This window comes from Hyperoodon ampullatus, assembly GCF_949752795.1.
Source record: "Hyperoodon ampullatus genome assembly, chromosome: 8".
NCBI lineage: Eukaryota > Metazoa > Chordata > Mammalia > Artiodactyla > Ziphiidae > Hyperoodon > Hyperoodon ampullatus.
The window spans coordinates 6,649,811-6,670,420 of NC_136921.1; the positions used below are offsets into that span (position 1 = coordinate 6,649,811).

Here is a 20,610-nt window from a genome sequence, read left to right on the forward strand (position 1 = left end):
CAGATGTTCTCATCTTCTGCACAGCCAGGAGGTAGAAGAGTTGGGAAGCTCTCTTAGGACAGAGCTGCTCTGGGAGTGGAGGATCAAGGCAGGCTTTCTGAAGAAGGTGATTCCCAAGTTGGGCCCTGATGATAGAGTAAGAGTTCATCAGAAAGAAAGGTGGAAGAGATTTTGAACAAAGGTGCAGCTAACAGTGGTGACAATAAAGAGTGCTAACCTTCACTGAGCAGCTAGGAAGTGCCAGCCAGGACCTTAGCACCTCTTCAGTTATCTCATTTAATCCTCCCACCCCTCTGAGGGGAAGGAGTCATTTTACAGATGAGTAAATTGAGGCCCAGAGAGTTTAAGTAACCTTCCCAAAGTCACACAGCCAGCAAGCAGTGAAACTGGGATTCACAGCAAGGTAAATGTGTCCTGTATTTCCAAACTATGGCACTCCACTGCTACCCATTAGAAGAGCCATTAAGGCACACGACAAAAGAGGTGAAAAAATCCAGGGAGAAGGCAGGACCACATAAGCAGTGTGGCTTTCCTGGGATGCAGAATGCTGGGCAGCCAGTGGTAAGAAATGGGCTGGGAGGAGGACACAGCATTCGGCTCAGAACAGGACAGCCACATGGAGTTTGGGGACAAGGCAGGGAGGTCACATCATGTATCTGCAGAGGCAGATGAGGGGCAGGCTGCCCATGTCATAAGCTCCCTTTTTGGGATTTGGGCAGAAATTAAATGGGGAGCCACTGAAGACTCATGAGCAGGGGACAGGATGCTCCGTGGGGGAGAGTCAAGAAGATAACTCTCAGGCAGTGCCGAGAATGAGGAGGAGCCATGAGGGCAATGATGGAGACAGGTGTTTGAAGGATACTGCTGTGGTCCAGCGTGACAGGAGCCCCAGGGTGGCTCCCAGGCATGATGTGGTCCGTAGTCTAGATGACCACGTGTGCTCTGTCTGCTGCCGTGATTGCTTCCTGGTTTGTATATTTCTTTCCTGACGATTGGTGCCCTCACAGGGAGGGGCTCCCAAGAACTGCACCCTGTACACCCCTTAACACGCCCCTCCTAGCCTGCACCTTTGTTCTGTGTCCCATCACCATAAATCTGCCTGTTTTCCCCCGAGCAACTTCAGACACCTCAGCCCTGCGTGTGCACATCAATTAGTGACCCGCTTTAGACACTTGGGCCTCACTCTCTACCCCAGGGAACTTCTCAAGGCACTTATCAGTTACAGACACGGAGGAATTCGGGGGAAGCCAATCTCCTGCCTCTGCTGCACAAGCAGGTGCCTCTTGAACCCTTCCGCCCACACAGGTCTCTCCTGGGTCTGCAACCCACTGCCTTTGCACGTGGCATGCTGTCTGTCGCGTCAAGTTCCTGTTTCTTAAATCAATGTCCTCGAATGGATTGTAAGACCATGGAGGGCAGAGCCTCCTTCTCCTTTTTGATTTGTTTTAATTTTTATTTTTTACTTATTTTACTCTGGGTCCCCAGGAAGTGCTCACAGTGGACACTTAGTGACAACACATTGCACATTATGAAAAAATGAGGGAAATTTCTCCTAGTCACACAGGACTTCTGCCAGGGGAAAAAAACACTGATTAAAAACATTGAGGCTATAAATGTGTGCGCGTGCAGTCCCAAAGCCCCAGCTTGATCCTAAATGAACTATGGTTCAGAAACATCTGCTGAGGTCTGATGGATGGATGGGGTGGGCCACCGAAGGCTGCTTTTCCCCTCACGATTTTCATCTTCAGGAGAATAAAGTCCCGTCCAGTCCACGCGTGCCTGGGATGGGGGTCGGGAAAGGCAGTGGGACGTTTGTCTCCAATATCCAGCTCCAGCTCGGCCAACGGCCCGACTTCTCAGCCTTTTCCTTTTGAGACGGAGGAAATGGGCAGAGGCCGTCTCCATGACAACCACACAGTGCAGTCCCCCACATGGACCAAGAGGGGGAAGGGATGGCGTGAGGGAGACACACTTCCCCAGTTCTGCCTGGAACCAAGGTGGCTTTGGAGGACCCTGCCCTCAGCAAGGAAACCATGTATGTCAGTCTGGGCCTGAGGCTCCATCACCACATGGGGCTGTGGACAAAAGACACCATGTTGGCCCCAAGACAGATCCTGAGGCCACAGGAGACCCCTGTAATCTCAGAAACTGCTATGCACATCTGAGGGTTGGTGACATAGGAGGCTAGCTCCAAGTCACAGAAGCTGGAGACCCTTGGGCTACAGATGGGTGCTTAACCATGGGATCCAAATCTGGCCCTGCTGGCAAGAATCAGAACCACGGGGGACATTCTTCTGCTTGCATTCGCTCAGAATGTTCTAGTCATCTGCTTAGTGAAGTCAGCTCACGTAACTCTGGGAATCAAATCCCCATAGAAATGCATCTGGATGAAGGAAGGAATTGTATTTTTTCACGCTCAGTAGAATGACAAAGGCAACCCATGACATTTCCTCCTGGTTAATTCATTGACCCACTCATTTAAACCAAGCTGTAGGGTTATCAGCAGTGATGTACACGTGCACAGGACACTTTTAGTACCATATACAAGACAGAGCACCCTTGATGAGAGGTGCATCCAAGACGTGTGCTATTTTCATGAGCTACACCTAAAACAATGAACTGGCCTACACAAAAATCATGGAGAGTCACCATGCAAAAACATCACCCAGACAAGCTGAGCTGGAAACACTGGGCAGTCCCCTCTCCAATACAAGTGAATTCCGAGTATTGTTCAAGTTCTCTGTCATCAGCATCAATGGGAGAATTGCTTTTACTCATGATACTGATGAGCACATGGCCTATTTCTTACACTAACAAAAAAACAGTCAGTGGAAATGTGAATGTAGGGACAAACACAATTAAGGGGATCAGCCAATAGTTATGCTAAGTTTTGTCTTCTGGTAGGTTTTCAATTTAATTTACGGATTTTATTCAAATTCACCACTTGAATTGAAGGTAAGAGGTTAGGACAGTTGCCACTCTCTGCACAGTATGTTCAGTGCCATATACTTTGTTTTTTCCAGTCACCGTGGAGATAACACAAGCCTCTTCTTGGTGGCTTCAGAAAAGGCAGCTCTTCTAGTTGCCATGTTGAAACAAACATGAAATTCTCTCACCAACAGAGAAAACTTGAAAATTCCTTTCGTTGACAATATTTGTCATTAATTCTATCCCATCTACTTTCAGCATCCAAAACCATGAACTGATCAATCCTGTTACTGAATAAGATTCCCTGTTAGACCATTAACGAGGTCTAAGTAAAAAGACACCTTTTATTTGTGCTCATTCCCTGAAAACATCATGAATATTGTGAGTAGTCATTTTAACTACTTCCCAGACAAAACAGAAAAAGCTTTTTTGGTTCATGCTTTTGTAGTTTTTCTAATTAGATAATCATTTAACAGCTTCCTTCTAAGATTTTCTTCTTTAGCCACTGAGTACACTCTATTCAAAGTGGAAAAACTAATCATGGACATTTAAATGACTTTACATACTTCCAAGCGCATCTCTTTTGGGCAAAGATAACACCACTTCCAGACAAAGCTGGGACTACAAGTGTTCAATAATATAATTTTTCCAAGTCTATACCAATGCCTTCACCATCTATAATACTGAAATAAGTATATTGCTTTCTTCCTAAACTAAGGATTAGATATAATATTTTATCTTAAGAGTTCTAGGTTCATGTATCTCATATCTTATATCAAGTTAATAATTCCTATTTGCTAAACATTTATGAAAAAGCCTTGTAAATAGTTTGATAAACAATACATATTCCTGGGAATCTAGCCATGGGGAGTTTTCCCAACTGTGGAAAAAGATGCTGGCACAAAGATGCTCATCCACCTGGCCAAGGAGAACCACCTTCAATGACCAACATAGTGGAAATCATTAGACACTGAACAACATGCAATTGTTAATGTAAAGTTTAAGAAGACCGTGAGTATAAAGAAAATATCTTCGATAAAATATTAACTGAAAAAGTGTATATAAAATTGTATACGTGGTATGATGACATTATGTAAAATTTTTAAATAGAAATAAAACATGCATAGAAAAAAAAACAGACTTGGAAAAACATCCTGACTTGTTAGCAGTGATTACCTTTAGGTAGTGAGACTATATTTTCTACTTTTCCATGTAGTCTGTGTTTTCTATAATACCCATGAATTTTCTATAATATCCACTAATTATTTTTAATAGGAAAATAATGAATAGGAGGAGAAAGAGGAACACCCAGTGAAAACAAAATCAGATGCACCTCTGAGGATTTCATTTTTAGGTGCCTTTTCACATTGTTAGGAAGGGGATATTTCCTTCAAGTGGAGCTCCTGGTGAGTGTGAGACAGGAAGATGCTGTTTTATCACCTGCTTTAATGAATAAAAGCATAATGAGAAATGAAAATAGTTTCTCCTGAAGAAAGGAGAGTCCTCTTGCTGTAGCATGTTTTTAGAATCTGACCTGACTGGGGAGACTTTTAACAATACGCCAGCTAATTAGTCACACTATACAAAAAAAAAGAGGAAATAATGGAGAATCAATCGGAAATAAACAAAATAACAATACAGGAGGAAAATCATGACCAGGTTCCAGTTCCTAGGAGAGATATTCTCTAATATGCATGGGTCAAAGGAGGAAGAGAGAAGGAAACAGGAAGACAGTACAGTTTAAACTATCAACAGCAGGTTCTGGCCACTGAGACTCAGAAAGTAATAGATAGCCTTCAGCGGAAGCAAGTTGTAGGAGATGTTCTTCCTTTACATCCATCTTTCGTGTGAAATCAGTAGCACATTTTATTCTCAGATTGAGCACACTGGGGTGATTAAGACCACCGCTGTGCACCCAGGGGCCTGAACAATTCTCATTTAGACGGGAACAAAACTACTCAGGAGCATCCCTTGAATTTTTTCCATTTAGATGTCTGATACCACCTGTGAAAACAAAGGAAGAGCCCTGTGTTAAGAAGGATTTCCCACTTTCATTCTCAGGATACGACGTGCTTCAAAATACATTGGTAATATGCTGGTAACGGGTCCAAATGTACTACCAAAAATTGAGAGATTGCCTTCTGGTATTGAAGTAATTACAAAACCATTTTTTCTCTTAAAGATGTGAGTTCTGACCAGTTTGCCAGTATGAACAGAATTACTCTGGTTGAATGGTTAAGACTCACCTCAAAGACCCAGAAAGTTTCCAAGTGCTTTATTTGCTGAATGATTTCTGGTAAGTAAAGGATGAGTTGATAAGAAAGTTAAGAACTACAATAATTTATCGAAATGAACTAGAATTTAACTGCAGCAAATACAAGAATCAATGGATTATTATGTAGGGATCAAACAATTTCCAGTGCCCTCAGGGAAGTACTCCCCCACCCCCAACCCACCCCCATTCTCAAGGAAGGTATAAGGGTATGAGAAAACAAATAGCTTTCTCTCACCCTGGTTCTTACTTCCTTTCAAATTTAGTGTGGGAGCAAAGAAAATATATACACAAACGTCCCATCCCAAGTTACTGGCTCAAAGGCTGAGTTGAGATGGAAAACCCAGATGGGCAAATTGGCAAAGACTTGTCCCCAGATGTCCACTCCTGCCCTACTTCCACTGGTGCTAGCTCACACCCACTTAAGCTGGCATTCTCTTTCTTTGCCTCCACCCCCAGAAAAGACACACTCACCCATCTAGAGAAAGAAGTATCAGAGAGACACTACAAGAATAATATTTCAGCAACATGTACCCGTGGGGAGAGGTAAGGGAGGAGGGCAACATAGGGGTAAGGGATTAAAGGTACAAACTATTAGGTAGAAAATAAGCTACAAGGATATATTGTACAACACAGTTATTATAAAATAACAATATTTTATAATAACTATAAATAGAGTATAACCTTTCAAAATTGCAAATCACCATACTGTACACCTATATTATATATCATACAGCAACTATACTTCAATTTAAAGAATCAAAAAAATATATATTTTAGCAGCATGTAGATGGTTGCCTATAAAATTACATTTTCAGTGAACCTCTTAAGCATATGCCAAACAGAGGACATCAAAAAAAGAAAATGGATCTTATATCCAGAAGTAAAAAGTATACCAACAAATTGGACATGCCAAATGCATTGTTTCTAAAGATGCCCACTTGCACATGATGTAACATCCTTCTCCCGATTCATCTTCATTCACCAATTAATGAACTCTCCATATAGTAATAACAATTTAAGTTTAAGCAAAGAGCAAGTTGCTAAGAAACCAGTCTGTCTGCTCATTTTCCTCATAGTCAACACTTTTGGAAAAAGAAGGAGAGATGAGGAGATTAGAGCTTTAAGAGATGGATGCGTACAGCTCATTTTGAATCTTTTCTAATTATTACACCTCTAAGGGTTTTAAAAATCATTTTAAATTGTTTTGTCTCTTCCTAATTGTCTTTTCTATATTTCAGTTCATTAATCAAACAAAATAAATGCTTCAAAACTCGAATTATAATTTAAAGTATAATATTGTGTTCATGAAACACCGTGACGAAAGAGTTGAAATAAATTCTTCCTAAATATACAGGGTTTGTTTTCTTGAGCAACTTGGGAGACTATACCTGCTTTCACAGAAAATAAATATGCAAATAAATATGCAAATGTAATATGCATCAATCTTGCTCTTACAAAGTCTTCCAGGATAGAGGGCTTGTAACATGATCTATAACTGTCAGAACTCAAGGAAAAGTATTGAGCTACCAGATATACTGAAAGGACCCTAACACAGTTACCCCTATAACACAGTCACCCTGTGAATAGAAATTCTGCAGTGTGAGGATTTATGCAAAGGCAAAAATCAGCGTCTGAGCCTCATCACGGTCTCAGCACAGTACTCCCAGCACTTAGAAGGCAGTCAGTAAACACAAAGGGAAGGGAGGAAAGGAGGGAGGCTTAATTGTTTCCATTCCTTACCATTCACTTTCTCAAAAACTTCTAATCAAATGGATCGCTCACTGCTGTTTTCTCCTAGCTTTACAAGTCCCTAACAACATTTTGTTTCAGCATTTGGACAGGTAATGGGAAAACATAATTAAAGCAAATGGTAAGATCATGGAGCAAAGCCTTGGCCTCAATTTTGTCTGTTAACTGAATTACATTTTTATTGTGCAAATGAGCTATTGCTAAAAACCTTGAAAGCCTTACTAAAACATTTCTGGTAGTAAAATGTGATCAACATGCATTTGGTGATAGCAAATATTTAAAACAGACTAACCAAAAGAACCCATACATCTGTACATCCCTTATAGCAGTAAACATAAATGATGTATCAGGAGAATGAGGTACACGTCTGAGGCATGAATCTGTAAAGATACCCATGATCTAGAGTTAAGTAAGAAAAAAAATAATACCAAGTCTTAGAATAGTGTGACCTTGATTCAATTAATGCCAAAAATAGCTGTATAGTTTGGAAGGTTTTTTTTGTTTGTTTGTTTTTTTAAAGATCCAAAAGGATACTGTAACCTACTGCTAGCAGAGTTAACCTCGGGCCGGGGAGCAGACAGGGAAAGTAATGTGAGGGCGGCTTCTACCTGTTCTTTTCTATATACCTCTATTGTTTGAATTTTTTACACCATGCCTTATTTTCAAATCTGATCATATGTGAAAGTAACTGAGAAAATATCATGATTTCTGAATTAGTCTTAAAATACGTAAATTTTCAGAGCAAAACAAAAAGCCATTAAAATTACTTACCTTGCTAGAATTAGATTTTTCTCCATTAGAGTCCATGCAGTTTTATTTGATTTTATTAGCAATCTCTTTCAGAAGACCCTTGAGATCATTAAGCTTGAAAGGGGAAAAAATAAAACTGGTCTTAAGATCAATTTTCCAACTTTAAATTTTAAATTATGACTCTATGGCTTTTCTATGAAATAGATGTACTATATATAAAATAGCAAGTATGGTTCATGCCTGGAGTATGGCAGGCTCCAGGTGATATTTCAGACTCTGTCCATTACTAACTTTCTGAAATCATATCACAAGCAAATAATCATTAGCACCAATTAGGATTAGCTTTACTCAAATAAAAATCACTAGTGATTCCTACATAGAAAGGATAGATTACAACAGAGAGAAGTAATATATAGAAGTAAAAATGTTATATGTAACTAATAAAATTATAAGGCATCAATAAAGTTTTGCTTTGATAAAAGTATAATATAATGAAAATAATGTGATACAATACTAATCAACTTTTTGCAAATAAAGTGTCTCCCCTCACACACACACACACACACACACACACAAAACAGTATAAGTAGCAAAACAATTTAAGTAAAAAGCGTGATAAAATTATTTTCAATACATGCATATTTCACAAGTTTTTACACAAGATGCATGAAGATCACTTTAAATTACAAGCTATATTTTTACACTTAATAAAAGCTGTAGACATAACGCAATCTCTGTACAGTTGGTCTCCAACTTGCTATATCACTCACTCAAGGAAAACTTTCTGTTTAACTTAGGCTTATTTCCAGTATTAACCTCTTCCTTTAACTCTTTTTTAAAAAAGGACAAAAAGAAACCATAAGGGCTAATGGCTGCCTTAAATAAAGAAGGCATAGTAAGATTCCTACTTACAGACTTAAGGTCAATGTGAATAACTTTGTTTTCTGGTGTAAGAATGAGACAGATAAATTTTTTTTCACTGGAGGGGCTTTGGAGAGAGTTCTGTATTGGTTGACAGTAAAAGGACTTTAGTATGTTTAGCAGGGCTTAAGACACCAAGAACTTGCTCAAGAAACAAGTGGCCAACCCTAAAATTCTCCTTGGATAGAAAGGAGAGACTTTTTGTTGCTCAGAAGAGAAGGGGTGGAGGAAGGGGGAGGGAATAAAAAGGGGAGAGAGGGCAGGGGAGCGGGAGAGGAGCAGGGAGAGAGGGCAGGGGAGCGGGAGAGGAGCGGGGAGAGAGGCAGTGAAATCCTGTGGGTGGTGGCCCAGGTCTCAGTGTTGTGTGGTTTGAGGTTTCCCTGGGATCTGCCCAAATTCAACTAAAACCTGCAAAAGGCATGATGTAGGTGGACTTCTTGCAGGAACCAACAAAGGAGTGGAGCTCCACAGCCAGGGAGATGCAGAGGGGGCTGGACCCACAGGCACTCCTCTGAGGACCCCACAGAGCCCTGGCTCACACGTGTGTGTGGACAGCCCCCAACTGGGACTCCAGTCATCTGTGACCCCCTCGGCACCACGCCCACAATCGTCATGTTCAGGTCCACTGTCCCCACCGGAGGGTCGCCCTGCCGCACACAGACACGCAGTGGCTGGGAGGCCTCCCTGGCCCCTGGGAGTCGGTTCAGCTGCTCCAGTACCTGGATCTCCGGCTGACCTCCGGCCCAGGTCCCGCTCGCCCCATCCCCTGGCTGCCGTCCTGCCTGGGTTCTGCGCGCCCCAGAGCAGGGGCAGTGGCAAGTCTTGCAGAAGCTTGAGCCCAGCCCCAAGTGTACTTTCCATGGGCTCCAAAGCCAACTTAAGTGACTCCACAAGTAAAACAACTCAACACAACAAACAAAAATAGACTGTTTTCTCTACACACACACTTAGACAAGTCCCTAGCACCTCTATTCCCCAAACCAAACTGTGTGAGCCCCTCTTATGTGGCCACTCTGACCGCTCAGAGGGATATCTTTGAAAGGAATGTTCCCAGGTGTGTCCCCAGAGGCTTGCCCTGCACGGGAATAAAATCCAACCCTAAAGAGGCCAGCACGTTCCTGCCAAGGACGACCCAGCCTCCCCCTTTCTTCCTACTCGGGGTTCCCCTGATCCATGCCATCCCTCTCTAGCTGCCCAGAACATTCCATGCGTCTCTGGACTCAGGGCCTTCACAGCTGCTGACCCTGCTCCCGGTAATGCAGACATGGGCAATCTGGAACATATGCCTGATAAGGCTAAGAAAAGAGTTATCGCTATTTAATCCTACATAATTCAGCTGGAAAATGCTCCTACACCCAAACCACTTAACAAGGGATCCATTCATGAAATTTGGGGCCCATGTCTTCTTTGATAGCACTTAGCCCAACACCTGGCATATGGCAGGTGCTCAGTAAGTATTACGAGCTATGTAGCTTAGGTACCGATGCAGCAGACAATATATTTAAATATAAATATATGACGTAGAGAAAGTGAATAATCCTATAAGGCTTTATATATATTCTATATTACACATTATAGTCATCTAATATACATATTCAGTGTTAGAATACTATCCCCTATGCTTCCTTTCATGCATTCTAACTTTTTTTTTTTTTTTTTTTTTTTTTTTTGCGGTACACGCCCTCTCACTGCCGTGGCCTCTCCCGTTGCAGAGCACAGGCTCCGGACGCGCAGGCTCAGCGACCATGGCTCACAGGCCCAGCCGCTCCGCGGCACGTGGGATCTTCCCAGACCGGGGCACGAAGCCGTGTCCCCTACATCGGCAGGTGGACTCTCAACCACTGTGCCACCAGGGAAGCCCCATTCTAACATTTAAAAAAAATTTTTAAATATCCAGCACTTTTCTTTCCCCTATTCACTCATTATAATCATGATATACATCCTGGCATGATTGCTTATGTCCAGATACTCAACTCTAAGAACGTAGGAGTCTTCCCAGCCCTTCAATTAAAAATCAGTACCAGTACAACATCAGAAGGAGAGCAGCTGTAACAAGGTATACTCCTGCGTGATGGCGTGTCTCCAAAGAAGGCTGCCACGTTTCTCCCTGTCCACGTGTCACTCCCACATCAAGAGGTGGAACGTGAACAGGTAGAGTCTATTGCTCCCCCACCTGGATCCCAGCCAGCCTGGGGCTGCTTTAATCAATAGATGCTGGTGGACGTGATGTCATGCCAGGTCCAGGTCTCGCCTTTAGGAGCACTGGCGGCTTCTGTTTGTTCACACTTGGAAGCCAGTCCCTATGGGAAAAGGGGAACTGCCCCAAGACCCCCAAGCCTCATGGATCAGAGATCACGTGGAAGAGAGAGGCCATGAGGAGGAACACTAAGGTGCCAGATCCTGGCCTCACCGCCAGCTAAATCCAGCCCTGTAAACCCAGCCGAGACCACATGAAGCAGAAGAACTGCCAGGCTGAGCCCTTCCCAAACCCCTGACCCAGAAAAGCAAGAGTGAAATAAAGTGGTTGTTTGAAGCCACTAAAATGTGGGGTTGTAGGGGCTTCCCTGGTGGTGCAGTGGTTGAGAGTCTGCCTGCCGATGCAGGGGACATGGGTTCATGCCCCGGTCCAGGAAGATCCCACATGCCGCGGAGCGGCTGGGCCCGTGAGCCATGGCCACTGAGCCTGCGCGTCCGGAGCCTGTGCTCCGCAACGGGAGAGGCCACAGCAGTGAGAGGCCCACGTACCGCAAAAAAAAAAAAAAAAAAAAAAAAAAATGTGGGGTTGTTTGTTGCACAGCAATAGGGAACTAAAGCAAACTGTGATGGAAACATTTGACTGTCAGCACAGAATGTGCCGTCACCCTGAATGGCTGAGTCCAATATACGGAACAAGCAACTCCAGGGGAGGGAAGGAGAGGAAGGAAGAGAAGAGGGAAGGCGGGGGCGGGAGCGGGGGTAAGTAGGAAGGTCCCAGGCATCAGCCCACCGTCCTGCACAAGGCCAGAGTTCAGGGAGGGAGGCCCATGGAAACTCGGCCTCAGATCTTTTAAATGCTGCTGGTAACTAACACATAAATACATATACGAGAAATTGTGAACCGAATAAATGATCATCTAAGAGCTCTGAGAAGAGCACCTTTTGTTCATTTATTCAATGTTCCTTGAGACCTTACTATAGGCAAGGAATCGGGCGCTGGAGACCCTGCCGCCCCTGATGGGGTATCGTCAAGCTGTGGAACCACACAGCCCTGGGGAGGGTATGTGACTGTGTCACCCAGGACGCCATACCCAAAATGCCACGGATATCACCTTCTCTTCAGAGCCTAACAGGGAGCCAACATTTATGAATCGATTGTCACTTCTGCTGAACCAAATCATAATTTCCAGCTACCCAGCTCAGGGTGGAGGTGGGCATACTCTCTCTACGTCTAATTCACGTGTGTATTCTTGCAGTCGCAATTCAAATGATGTGGATGACAAATTAGAGAGGCAGCAAAGACTGGCATAGAGTCTCTAGGCTCCCACCCTGCTTTTCTGAGCCTTTCTGGTGCTCCCTGTCACTGCAAGCATCTTACACCTGAGAGAAAAAGAAAGGAGGGGTCCTGGGGTAGACAGAGACAGTCGTGGAAATGGGACTTCAGGACTATTCCCGTGTGGGCTGGGAGCATCGGAGAAGCAATGCCATTCCAGCACCCCAACTGTATGCAGTGAATAAAGAAAGCTGAGTATAGAACAGGGTCACATCCATTTTTTTTTAAACAATTAACTTCATCTATTTTTGGACACTGGCCTCTAGCTGAAAGCTCAAAGATAATGGAGATTTAAAAAAATAATTCCCAAACTATAAACAGAACTATACCTTTGTATCCAGCTGTCTAAAATGATGCCTCATTCTTCAAGGAAGTTAAAAAAGAAGAGAGAGCGAGAACAGAGAGAGAGAGAAACAAAAAGGGCTATTAGGCTCCATTTCGCAGTCTTTTAAAGAACAAAATACAGATCATTTTCATCTTCAACTAAATCAACGTCACCTGCTTTTACCACTTTTACTTTCTCCCTAATACCCAAGCGAAGCAGAATTCCACTCTCACCCCATATGGAAGGACAGCAAATAGATGCTACCTTTGTTGATTGGGGGGTGGAAGATGACCTGTAAGGTCCGTCCTTCCAAAACTAAGATCTCCGCATCTAGGGATGGAGGAGAATGGAGGGCATCTGCTTTGTTACTCAAAGAGCAAAAGCATGCCTCCCATCCCCTGCTGGCAGTAGCTGTGTTGAACCTAACGAAGGGATTAGTTGTTCTTATGTTTACGCTTTCTTTGTTAGACTGAATTCTGAGGTGTGTTTGGAGCTCTCTGTAAGAGTGACTCCACTTTAAATACGAAGGACACGCTTCCGGATGCCCTGCAACCCACATTCCTCATGGACCACCTAGGGAGTCAGTGACTTAGCTAGTTCTATGGGATGTTTACAACAACTCCATGCGACTCATAAAGGGCGTTCAGAACTTCTCAGGGACAACTGTCTGTAAGAGATCAACCAAAGGGTTTTGCCATCTTCTAATCTCTTGCTTCGTCCTCACAGAGATATATGTGCAGACCCTACAAGGTAACTTCTGTTCCCCACAATCCTTGGGTCTTCCTAGAATCCACCTCGGCAGCAGTGGCACAGGGACCCACGCTCTTGTCACCTGGTCCCACAGCCCTGCCCTGCAGGCTCCAAATCCCTCTTTCTGCCCTTCAATCAGAAGGACAATCAGATGGCAGGCGGGTGGGTTTTGCCCTTCCTGAAAGGCTGGCACACCCTTTTGCGTTTGTCACCTTCAGTTGCCTGAGCCATATCCTTTTGGTGCCACTCCTCTCTGCTGCAAATTCTCTTTACAGAGTTTGCTCAGATAAGCTGCCTGTGTTCTGCTGGCTTCTGTACACAAGGGGAGGCTCGCAAAGCAGGAATAAATGACTGACATACTCCTCTGATGTGTCGTTGGCTTTTGTGTTGATCTTGACAAGGTAATTTTCTTTCATGACACCCTCCCATGCCAGAGTCATGTTGTCTTCATTCTTGAAACCTTGAATAATGAGACAAAGAAAAACATTCAAATTGTTTCATTTGCCCCCTTTCCCTCCTAAATCAATACCTGCAAGGCATTTTGCCATACACTCTGGAACCAAGAGAATTAGATTTGTCCTGCACAGGCTGATCTGATTAATGCTACTTACTAGTGAGAGCAGCAGACCGATGGAAAATCAATGAATGTCTTGGGAACAGTGAGGAATGGGAGCTTGCATGAAATAGGAACGCAATCTTCATTCCAACTAGAGATCCATCCAAAGCCTGTCTGTGTGTCTTGTGACTTAACAAAACCATTTCCCTAGTGAATTTGGTTCTCACATTTCTTATGTGCTCCTGTTCCATTTTGATGACATCAAAATACTACTCTGATCATTCAGTTAGATACTTACTGATGGATTGTCTATTCTCAACCTAACATGGGGGAAGAAAGTTTGGAGGAGAGGAAAATCATCCCTGGACATCATTCCTACCCTCTTGAAATAGGCAGTCTGGGTGTAGACCTCAAGGATAATTCTGATGTTTAGTTTTTTCCTCTCACCTAAGCCAGGTGTGCTGCAAAATTAGCCTGGGGAATGTTCCAGCAAGATTTTTCGTTCAATTTTTTTTTTTTTTTTACAGAGTCTTAACCTTTCAGATGGCAAGCAAACAAAAGAACAAATCAACCTGTCACCTGTATTTCAGGTACTAGTGCAATGGACAGCAATCCTCCATATGAATTCACAGGGAAAGAAAAGCACATATGTTCATGCAAGTGTCCACTTGGAATAAATGTATCTCGTGTTTACTTTTAAATGTGTTCATCTACATGTTAGAGTTTAGGAACTGTTTTAAGATCTTCCTAGATATAAAAAGAATTAATTGGGAGTCAAAGACATACGAAAGTGTCAGGATTGAAGCAACTCCTATATAGCAAATAAAGATTTATTTTTAAATGGTGGTTCTTCACTTTAGAAAATAATTCCTAACGGAATTTCTTTCAAGTGGATTTTTCCTAGCAAAGTCATCTCCAATGTCTTTTCCTCAAACTAAATGTATGTAGAAGCCTGATAGGAGTACTTAATAATCAATGGAAAGGATAGATGCTCCTGAATTCAGGTGGCTAAAGAGCAAGAATGACCAATGACCAAATGTCCAACCTCTCTCACTGTCAAGGAAATGCTGATTGAAACAATAACATAGCATTGTCACAACCAAACTGGAAAATTAGCAGAGTCTAAAATAATGACTGTACCTTCTGTTGGAGAAGATGTAAACAAACAGGTTTCCCAAATAATGGGAAAATCTGTAAATTGTTACAGCCTCAGGGAATGAGGGATGGGAAGGGGGGCAGACATATCAAAAGTACATACAATGTATCTAGAAATTTCTCTTCTAGAAAGAACTCAAAGGAAAATATCACTGATACGCTCAAAAATGAATAAATAAAACTGTTTCTCATAGTGTTATATAATAACAAAAGAGGAGAAACAATCTACGTGTTTAACAAGGGATTGGTTAAATTGAGTATGGTAGGGTTTCCCTGGTGGCGCAGTGGTTGAGAATCGGCCTGCCGATGCAGGGGACGTGGGTTCGTGCCCCGGCCCGGGAAGATCCCACATGCCGCGGAGTGGCTGGGCCCGTGAGCCATGGCCGCTGAGCCTGCGTGTCCAGAGCCTGTGCTCCGCAACAGGAGAGGCCACAACGGTGAGAGGCCCGCGTATGGCAAAAAAAAAAAAAAAAAAATTGAGTATGGTATACCTATAGGCTGGAATATTCCACAGTTAAAAATTGTCATAAAGATGTATATTTATGGCCATGGGAGATGTTCTCTGGGAGATTATTAGTTAAATGAACAAATTAGATTTTTTTAATTTTTTTTTTTTTTTGCGGTACGCAGGCCTCTCACTGTTGTGGCCTCTCCTGTTGCGGAGCACAGGCTCCGGACGCGCAGGCCCAGCGGCTCATGGGCCCAGCCGCTCCATGGCATGTGGGATCTTCCCGGACCGGGGCACGAACCCGTGTCCCCCGCATCAGCAGGCGGACTCCCAACCACTGCGCCACCAGGGAAGCCCAACAAATTAGATTTTGAATGTGGATGCACAGAGCAATCAAATTATCATACACCCACACAAGAACAATAGAATCAATACCGATATGTTATCAATATTTATCTCTGGATGGTGGGTTACATCGGCTCTTGCTCTTTCTTAATTGTGCTTTTCTGTGTTTTTTGAACATTTTATAAATGAGCTTGGATTACTTTTTCAATCATGAAAAACAGCAAATTTTATACAAATGCAATGACTGGGTAGCATATGTTTTACTATTACTTGAAGATGTCACCAAAAAAGTACCAAAAATGGAAGTTTGGATTCTACCTTTTCTGAAAGTTATTTGAAAAATCTTGCATTTTCCTCTAAAGAAGAGCAATTTTAAGCTTAAACCCCATGATTGTCCTATCACTGGTGGCAAATGCAAAGTAAAGGTAGGAAATGAATTACCATGAGGAGATTCGACAACCACAGGATGCTGTGGTTCCGGAATTAGGCATCCCTAAGGAGAAACAAATGAGCAGGTGGTGACCAGGTCCCCCCAGAAGTCTCCAGGGAGTAAACTGGGGCTCTTGGCTCCCTGTCTTCTGTCATCACTGCCCAGTGGCTAAAGGATTCTGCCCTGTGGTCTCCCATTCTCCCTATTTCTTTATTCCTTCCTGAGACTAAGAACTATTAGAAGAGAACATCCAGGCTCACTGTCTGTTTCTCCGATTGTTGTGAAAGCATCACTTTCCCAGGGGCCTATCAGGGACACAGGTGCAGATTAACACAGCTCATTTCTGACCTGTTTGCTTTCTCTAGTTGAAGCTCTTGTCCACTTGCTGGCCAGACTGGGGGATTTGTTTTCATTTTTATGTTCTTTCTTGTACTTAATCATTAAATAAGTTTCGGGGGAATGGAATGCATTTCGTTCTGCCTTCTCAACCTATCCTGAATCTGGAGGACTGATTTGTCCTTACCTATAACACCGAGTTTCCTGGTTCCATTGATCCTGGGCTGAACACAATGTACCTTTGGAGAGTGGACCTTCATCCCATACGGCCCCGCTACCTACCCACCCCCAACTGGAATCCCACTAGTGATAGGGAATTCACTACCTCACAGGGTATCACATCATTTCCAGATAGCACTAGTTGTTAGCATTGCTTTGCCTTTATATTGCGTCAAATCTTCGTCCCCACAACTTTTATCCATCGTTTGTTTTTGTTCTCTGGAACGATTCAGGAAGAAGTATGAAACATTTTGCCAGAGCCTCTAGTCAGCAATACATTTCCAAAATTTACTTTGCATTTGCCTCCAAATCTGTGGCATGGATTGGTCCCCTGAGCTCTCCCTCAGGTTCTATAGACACTTATCCATGACATGGCTTCAAAACGGACTCAGGGCTTCCCTGGTGGTGCAGTGGTTGAGAGTCTGCCTGCCGATGCAGGGGACGCGGGTTCGTGCCCCGGTCCGGGAAGATCCCACATGCCGCGGAGTGGCTGGGCCCGTGAGCCATGGCCGCTGAGCCTGCGCGTCTGGAGCCTGTGCTCCGCAACGGGAGAGGCCACAACGGTGAGAGGCCCGTGTTCCGCAAAAAAAACAAACAAACAAACAAAAAAAAAACAGACTCAAAGATAGTTCTGAGACACTTCATTACGCACCTCTGATCTTTGGGTGTGGTCTTTGAGTACATATTCCAGGTCTCAACTTTTAATTCCCATCCCAGATATAAAGACTTTTCATTCTTTTAGTTAGAAATGACTCACTTTGTCCTCCATGGCAAAATGATGAGGGGAAAGACAGCAACTTATCCAAATTGTCAAAACACCTTTCTTCATTAGGAAAGGCATTTACATATGTGTGATAGCTAATGACATTCCCCAAAGTGACATTTAACGTCTTGAAATAATGCTGTTAAAAGAGTTGACGATGAGGATTCTTTAAACTGTGACACGAGATGGGGGTTGTTGGTACCTTTACATTCTGAAAGCCAGACTTTAGGAGATCATGGTTCCAGGGATAACACAGAAGTAAGTTATGACTAACATTTAAGGTCATATTCCTGAGTATCTTTCCTCCATTTTCCTGTGTAGTTAAGGAATCCCACAAAAAATGATGGTTCTTGGCAAGTTAAATTTTTCTTAATTACCACCAATTATCATGTCTAGGTTCATAAAATTTGTATTTTTACTTTCTGAGTCATCAAAATATTGGGGATACACTAAAGGGACAGCAATGATTGGCCCAATACAGAACATGAATCCCATGATGGTAGTCATTGACCATTTTATCAGGTGCAATAAAGAAAAGACCAGAGGGCAACAATAAACACACACCCAGCAGCCCCAGGGAGACACAGCACAGTAAACAGTAGGAACAAGGCACAGACAAAGCAGACAAGCTCTAACGCATCCCGACAAAAATCAGTAAGCTGGAGACAAGACCAGCTTAATGGTATTCCTTTAATTGTTTGTACTGGATTCTCCCTTAGATTATCCCTTTCCCAAATTGCCCCCAACACCCAGTTTTTTGCTATTTAACAGAGGCTTTTCTTTTTACCCATAGTGATCAATTCGGGGGACACATCTCAAGATCCTGCCCCACTCTCCAAACCCTAAATTGACTGCTCTTCCCCAAGTCAGGAGAACGAACGTCAGGATCTGAGAAGCATCATTTTACATAGTGATCTGAGGGTGTCTGCTACTGGCCCTGGGAGTTTCTTTGTTCACTTGCATCTTGAGGGAAATAAGTTCAATCAGCAAAAGGGTGTTTCATGATTTATGTTGCCATTTCTTGTACTATCATGTCTTCTGTCTGCATTTTTTCCTTCCCCTGGGACTCAGGATGTACACTGTGACACAGCAGGCAGAGGATGGGAGGCAGGAGACTGTGTGGGGCTAGAATCTGGCTGTGGGACACGGACCAGGGTCTTTCATTAGTCTCCCTGCAACCCTTGGCCCCCCGGACCCCTCCCACCTGTCCTCTGACCTCTGTAACTTCCCTCTCTGACCTCTCCTCACTCACTGGGCCCCTCCCAGCATCTACACCTTTGCCTGGCTAATTCCAACTCATCCTCTAGGTCTCAGTTTCAATATCCCCTTCCCCCAGGGAGCCTCCCCTGACTCACTCTAGTCTGGGGTGTAAGTGTCCACAATGTGGCTATCATGGCACCCTGCACATTCTCTAAATTCATGCTTCCTACACTTCTCTATTAAGCTTTCTCGTTTTCTTTCTTCTCCTGAGATTATGAGCCCTGTTTGAGGGCAAGGTTAGCCACTAGTACCATTTCCACAATGCCTGGCTGCCGCATGGTGGGCGCCTGACGCATATTTGTTGAATTAATGATCCCCAGGCCCCTTTCACTCCCTGCCTGGCAGGCTCCCTGTGACACTAACCGTCTCGTCCCAGGGCTGGCATCCCTCCAGGCCATGGCCCATGAGCCCAGCTCCCACATGGCTGTGTTCACAGCTGTATCCACAGAACAGAGAGTAAATGTGTGTAAAGAAATGAACGCCTCCTGTAATAATTTTACAGTATTTCTCGTTCATGTGCACAGGTAGGGAAGGCCCCTCTTCACGCTTTGCTTGTCTTTCCCATGCACCGTATCCATCCATCCATCCCTGCACTCCCTCTGTTTTTAAACCCAGATCTGCAGAAAATGTGGGATGGGTTTTACAAAAATCTTCCAAAGACAACGCTGGCAGGAAATGAGGTTGGTAGGCTCTTGCTTTTGGAATTTATAAGAACTCAGTGATATTCCTTTTTTATCACTCTATTTAGACATTTCATGAGAATGTTTTCATTGGTTCTTGGTAGTTGTCTAGAATCTAAGTGATAAGACTAACTGGATAGCTCATAAACATTGAGGCACCCACTTTTATCCCAATGGCTGAAGGTCATTTTCTGGAACCAAGTTTGTACTTTTCTATACCATCCACATCTATCACAGACCCTGCTCAGAAAGGAAATGCTCAGGAAAGCTTACTTCAAGGGAGGAAAACATAGCAGATATTCCAATTGCTCATGAAAATATATCATTTTAGAAAGTGGCAGAGAAAGAGCAGCAAAGGACGGAGAAAGATCAAGAAGCTGTTTCTTAAAGATCCATGCTCAGTTGTCTAAGCTTTTGAGGCTCAAGAAAAGCACAGCAAATAGGGCTGTGTATGTACATAGGGTCAGCCTAGGTATTGAGCATTTCCCTATGGTGAATGCGGTTACAGCCATTATAGCTGAGAAAATTTTATTTTAAACTGTTCGAGGCATCAAAGATAATTCTGGACTGAGAAATGTTTTCATTTCTAGTGTGTCAGATCAATCTGGCTAGAGAAATGTTTTCATTCCTAGTGTGTCAGATCTAGGTTTAATATGGCAGGTGAGTTAATGAGAGATAAGCCCGCATGCACACCGCCCCCAACGGCAAGGACTCAGCCCAGCTGTGATGCCTGGGTGGAGAGGGCGATGAGAACCTTGCTTCCTCTTGATAGGCCAGCGTGGGAGCGGGGCAGGGCGGGGGCAGGGGCAGGGGCGGGGGTGGCGGGGGGAAGGGCACTCTCCGGAGATCAGCTCATCCAGCTTGCTCAGGGGATGCCTGGTGTGATAAATGGCAAAACAGGGCCACAGATTCTGCCCACCCCGTGTGTAGGCTGCTCTCCCTTGAGGTGGGTGGGCCTGTGACTTGCTTTGACCAATAGAATGTGGCAGAAGTGATGTCATCTGACGTTCTGAGCCCAGGGCCTCAGAGGCTATGCAGTTTCTGCTTTCTGTGGGAGTCTAGGCTCCAGCTGTGGGAGCCTGAGCTGGAGGAGACTGAGGCTCCCTGATGACAGCCCAGCCAACCCCACACATGTGAGCACACATGGACATTGGGACCAGCCAGCCCATAGCCTACCTGCCAACAGCCAGA

The 20,610-nt window shown here is 43.8% G+C and overlaps 1 protein-coding gene across 1 annotated transcript in view; it reads right to left on the minus strand.

Moving 5' to 3' along the window:
* Nucleotides 1–7,765: 7,765 nt before the first annotated feature.
* TRPM8 (transient receptor potential cation channel subfamily M member 8) overlaps nucleotides 7,766–20,610 on the minus strand; it is a gene marked incomplete at both ends in the record, with an annotated part of 74,663 nt that continues 61,818 nt past the window's right edge. Inside the window, 3 exons of the mRNA XM_079710045.1 lie at nucleotides 7,766–7,816; nucleotides 12,482–12,515; nucleotides 13,588–13,687. Of these exons, the coding sequence (XP_079566171.1) occupies nucleotides 7,766–7,816; nucleotides 12,482–12,515; nucleotides 13,588–13,687 (185 nt within the window). The remainder of the gene's footprint in view (nucleotides 7,817–12,481; nucleotides 12,516–13,587; nucleotides 13,688–20,610) is intronic.